Raw genomic sequence first — 5,785 nt, forward strand, 5'->3', positions numbered from 1 at the left:
CAAGCCCTCTAAGGCTTTTGAGTCCAGAATATTTTTCAATCGCGCCTATCGTTCCGGGAGCACATGGGACGCCCATTGCACATATTTTCACATCATACACGTATATCTAGCTTTGTCATTTCGGAGCAGCGTCAGTTTTTTTAGAACAACGGGGATCTACGGCCGGCGCGGACGGCCGGCGGTTACCGACGATGCCGCCGAGCGCGCGTGTTGGACCGCCATTGTTATATTAACAACCATATGTCATGGTTGTATTCTCAAAACACATACAAATATAAACCACTGTAATCAGAACTGAAGAAAAACATGCCTGTGCGGATTTTGCATTGCTGTGACGCAGAGTCTCTTATGTTTTATGTTGTAATGCTGTAAACTTAAACAAGAAAAGTGAACCACTACTTATGGTGGATTTCGGGTTGTGAATTGACTAATTTAATAGAAACGTAATAACCAAAATTCCAAATGTTTGGAATTATCATGCAATTACCAAAACGTATCGAACACCAGGAGCAACACGCATGCACATGACGTTCATGGCATATTTTTTAACGCATAGGCAGCTTGCACCACCTTGTGGCGCGCGGAAGTACTATAAGTGAGCCTTACCGGCGGAACAATGACAAGCTATGCCACTCTGGTAGCGACTCTGACATCACAAAAACGTTCAATGACGTAACCAAACGATGACGTAATGGAGAGTACACTTAATACCAAGTAGAGCCTTTTGATTTATACCAAAGAGCATACCAGTAGTTATCAGAAAGCTATTTCCGACAGGTATGATGCTTGCCTCAATATCTTGAAATGTGGAACTAAAACTCTATACTGTACAAATTGAAATCCTTGCAAATAAACGAATCGGTAAAGCCTCCCAAAATGGTATCAACCTGGGGCCAAATAATTTGATTTTTCATAATGACAGCTTTTCTGAAATCCTCCTGACCAGCTCAGAGTTTTGCTTTCAAATGGCCGACCCTCCGGAAGGAATATCATTTGACTCCTTGCTAACCACTATGAAAGCAATACATTTAATTTGCCTCGCATTCAGCAACGCATGTTTGCTGTAATGTTTGCAAACAGAGGTCTTTCTAAAAAAAAAAACGAAATGTCTGTGAGGTCTGTCAGCAGTACGTTATACTGTGGCTTTGATTTCTAGACGATGACGTTTAACGCAGGGCTCTTTTGGGGCGCACTTTGTCTGGAAATGGGAACATCACTTGATCCATGCAGTGCGCTGGTTCAAACTTCAACCAACACGCTTCTCGGTAATAGGCCCTTTCTCGCTGGGCCAATCACAAACGTTCTGTCATTGCTTGTCGCCTAAGTTTGACAAGCATGTTACCATATTTGACGTTGACGTTGACGTGATTGCCTGCCTGCTAAAATGCACCTGACGCTAACAATTCGCTTAGTACCGGTGCCAAGAGAGCCCGATGTTCTGGCTGTCCTTTTTCGAATAAATCTCGTGTGAGCGTTCTCACTTCTTGTGTCACTGAAATGTAATGGATTGCGGCATAGGACTGCAAATCACTCCATCATACACTGCCACTGGATTCTTTGTAATATCCACGCTGGTCATATGCAACTTCCACTAGCAATTTGGTCATGCTCTGTGCGAGAATTTCCGATGCTCCGGCTGTCCGGCAGCATTACGCCCCACGGCTAGCGGCCGCGCCACATTGACGTATCGGCACCAGTGACGTCACTATACTGTACAGAGCAGATGAAAACCCGACATTTTGCAAAGCCCAGAAACGATGTCCTGTCCTTTCCCGACAGAGATCACGTGTTCATTTGCGCCGGCGAGCAGCCGAGGAGATCAGGTGATGTAACGAAATATTGACTTTTGACAACGCTTTGGCAGCACAGTTCCCTAACGAACACCCCTTTTCTGTTTTTGAAAAAAAATACTCGAAAAAGCGTCTACATGCCACAAAGAATGATATTAATATCGCGTGGCAAATTACTCATTTACGTACTCCTTTTTCAACTCTAGCTTTATGCGTTTCTCGTTTTCTATTTTCACTGGATTTATTTTTGTTTTCCATTGCCTCTTGAAAAGTTTATTTACATCTTATTTTCTAGCACTAAACGACCATGATACAATAAGAACATCACTGGCGTGGTTACCGCTTGTGATTATCCTTGCAACCAAGGTGCGACGCGTCCGTCCGCACCTGCAACCAGGGTGCGGACGGTCGACGCGTCCTAGGCCGCATGGCATCAGCGGTGTTTCTTCTAAATTTTTCCAAGTTCATCCTTGTGCAGCAATAATTTCATGACCACACTAAAACACCTAAATCATGTCTTACGCCCTATCTAAAGTGTAGCTATGCCTACGAAGAAAATAATTATATGGTACTTTGACAAGAGTGCAATTAACCCTGCTCTGACCAGTCTGGTTTTGCGTTTGCTCTCACTGCTCAAAAAGTCAGCTAAAACCGCGCCCGCATGGGACGGGCAAAAGTTATGAAGGGTGATAGACGCACTCACAGCTTTTGAAATTTATGACCGCCTAAGAGATCTCAGGCAGAACCAAAATGGCCACGTGGTCAAAAAGCAAGAATTGCGGCCATGGGTATTGGGAGTAAGCAGCGATCGCCCAATCCATCTTCGTGTGCTACTTGTAAAAAATCTATGCGGGCTCCTTATGTGTCATGTGCCTTTTACGAATTCGATTTAACTTGATTCAGTTTGAAAATATTACAATTGTTAATTCAATAGCACGCGTAGCGAGACTCTAGGAAAAGCAGGCCATGGCTTGTGAGTTCATGTGGTCTCCTTCTGTTAGAAATTCGGATGTTCCCCCGAACGTCTCATATTTTAACGCAGTTCATTACCTGGTGTGAATACACCTGTCGTGGGTCAATCCTTGCGTCCTAGAATAGGACACACCTTACCGCTCAGAGCGCAAGCTCACAAAAACGCCTCTTAAAACTATCAACGCAGGAAGCTAATAGGAGTTCTGACGTTCGAATGCTCCCAAATCACATGTAACATAAAAAGCAAAGTTGCATGCGACCATCAAGTGCTCCAGCAAGACTCAATCCAGATTTGGCTATATTCACGTTATCATGAAACATTATGCTGGCATGCAATCCTGGGCTGATGGCATTGTTTGATTTATTGACATCTGCTATCAAAACTATCGCCGCCTTCGCACAAGCTCTCCAGCGTGATGAAACACCGGGGTACATAGGACGTGAACCTTGTATTTCCAGTTATTGGAAAATGACGAATGACACATTCACAGCGTGTAATGGGCAAGGCATGTCACACATGGACACGTGTCAACAACTGGAACAACGGACGCTGCAGCACGGAAGACAGGACAAGAGATGAAACGAACCCAGCTGTCTGCCGTTCAACGTTTAGAGGATAAAAACTGTTTATTCAGCCTTCTCGTCGACTTCAGCTGCCTTGGCCTCCACGTTGTAGATCAGAGGAGTGCCGAAGCTGTACGGGTGGAGACCATAGGTCAGGGGAAGGGGAGAGGCAGCGTAGGTGATGGGGGCCGCCTTGACCTCGACCTTCTTCACCTCCGGGACGGCGTAGCGAACGACTGGGGCGGTGTAGTGGACAGCGTGGGCGGCGTAAGAGACCACGCTGGGCACGTACGTCTCGTGCTCCTTCTCGGTGACCTCGAGAAGGGTGGTGTCGGCCGGGGTGTCGGCCTCCACCTTATCCAGAGTGGCCGTCTTGAAGGTGGCTTTGGCCAGGGCGGGCAGAAGCACGGCGCTGCGACGGCGACGCTCGGCGGCGACGACGGCCGGCTCCTCCTCGGCAGCCTCCTCGACAGCGGCGTTCTCCTCCTTGGCCTCCACGTTGTAGATGAGAGGGGCACCGTAGCCGTACGGGTGCAGGCCATAGGCCAGGGGAAGAGGTGAGGCAGCGTACGTGATGGGAGAGGCCACATGCTTGACCTCAACCTTCTTCACCTCGGGGACAGCGTAGGAGACCACGGGGGCCGTGTAGTGGACGGCGGGGGCGGCGTAAGGAACCACGCTGGGCACGTACGTCTCGTGCTCCTTCTCGGTCACCTTGAGCAGGCTGGTGTCGGCCGGGGTGTCGGCCTCCACCTTATCCAGAGTTGCCGTCTTGAAGGTGGCCTTGGCCAGGGCGGGCAGAAGCACGGCGCTGCGACGGCGACGCTCGGCAGGGGCGACGGCCGGCTCCTCCTCGGCAGCCTCCGGGGCGTCGGTGTCGGGCGCAGCGGCGGCAGCGGCCGCCGCCTCGGCGTACTTCTCGCGGAACTCGGCCTTGGCGGCGGCCACCTCGGCCGTGTCCTGCACCGGCTCGGGAGCCACGCCGTCGAACACGGGCGCCTCCAGGTTGAACTCGGGCGCCTGCAGGTTCGCCTCCGGGGCCACAGGAAGGTTGGTCGCCTTCACCTGGAAGCCGCCGACATCGTCGGCCGTGTAGGAGACGGTCTGCACCTTGCCGTTGGCGTCTATGTAGCTGTAGCTGCCAACGGTGGCGCCATCGAACCTCCTGAACTCGTTCTTGGCAGACGGGCCTCCGGCGTAGCCATAGTTGAACTGGCCCAGCTCATCCTGAGCGTGGTACTGCGAGCTGACGGCAGCGGCTGGCGCCACGCTGTACGCCGTCGGGGCGTAGTGGTTGTACGCGCCGGCGGCGTAGTAGCTCACCGGGCTGTACCCGGAGTACGGGTACCCAACCGGCGAGTACTGGGCAGCGCCTAGCGCCAAGACAGCGGACAGTGCGACCTGGGGGAACGACGACAGTTGGGTTCAACAGTGGGCGCTTGCTGATTTTCGAGTAACACTTGATCGCATTGCACCGAAATGAGCAGCGCCTTTTGTGTGTTTACGGAGGCCTCAGAATCCTCCTTTTTTGCTAATTACCTAGTGTTGAAACGATACCGGAGAGCCAACCGAACTCAAAAAAGCTAACGGATCACATTAAAGAAATGTCAGAGAATGAAGGTGAAGCGGGAAGTATCAACGCAACGTCATCTCATAGAAACGCGCATTTCTTAGTAGGCCAGACATATTTACGTCTTTGTTTCAATGCGTCACATAATTTTTTGCCAAAACCTTCACAATACCACAGATCACATCAGCATGCTAAGCCACATGATTTTACATGTAGACAAGAGGCTACCGAGGACGAGTGCCCTATCAGCTGTTACACCGTCAGCGTGTAGCGGCTTCACTCACCAGAGCCTTCATGTTTCCCGCCGCAGGAGGCCTGACTGTGCTCGCTGAATATGCCGCACGTGTTATATAGGCGGTACAGGGCGGAGCCGTGCCCGGCGGCGGACCGACTGTGCACCGGTCGTCTCGTCTGCGGCCATGGGCGTGTCCTTCATCCACGCCCATCAGTTCAGAACGGGGCGGTCCGCTGTGATGTCAGCAGCCTGCAGACGTGGATGCAGATCATGACGTCCATGTCACGTCCTTGTTTTCCTTCGAATCATAAGATCGCGCCTAAAAGACTCCATGACAAATTTAACTACATCAGACCAACTGGACGTAAGGACCAGCCTGGTTGGATTGACATTGTTTCCTTGAGATCTTAAAGGGAACGATCTACATTTTAAGACAACGAAGCAAACATCAGTTTTGACGAAATATGTTGATGCGAGCATTTGTTTGTTTTAAACTAAAAAAAAACTGCACTAAACAACACAACCTCACTATTTAGTAAACATGTTTCTGAACACCTTATCTTTTCGTTACGCCATGAAGGGTCTTTATGGAGTAGGATCAGACTAGTCGTGTCAATCTTTTCTGCTCGTTTTTGGCCTTTTCTCGTTTTTCTT

The 5,785-nt window shown here is 50.0% G+C and overlaps 1 protein-coding gene across 1 annotated transcript; it reads right to left on the reverse strand.

Moving 5' to 3' along the window:
• Positions 1 to 3,389: 3,389 nt before the first annotated feature.
• Positions 3,390 to 5,203, reverse strand: LOC119095270 (cuticle protein-like). The gene is made up of 4 exons (XM_037218129.1): positions 5,181 to 5,203; positions 4,227 to 4,727; positions 3,765 to 4,109; positions 3,390 to 3,698 (listed from the first exon to the last, which is right to left on the reverse strand). Exons 1-4 carry the CDS (start codon positions 5,190 to 5,192, stop codon positions 3,390 to 3,392), a joined length of 1,167 nt encoding a protein of 388 aa, XP_037074024.1. The 5' UTR covers positions 5,193 to 5,203.
• Between the last annotated feature and the right edge of the window lie 582 nt (positions 5,204 to 5,785).

The sequence above is a fragment of the Pollicipes pollicipes genome, unplaced genomic scaffold (genome assembly GCF_011947565.3).
Source record: "Pollicipes pollicipes isolate AB1234 unplaced genomic scaffold, Ppol_2.1 Scaffold_4219;HRSCAF=4965_pilon_pilon_pilon, whole genome shotgun sequence".
NCBI lineage: Eukaryota > Metazoa > Arthropoda > Thecostraca > Pollicipedomorpha > Pollicipedidae > Pollicipes > Pollicipes pollicipes.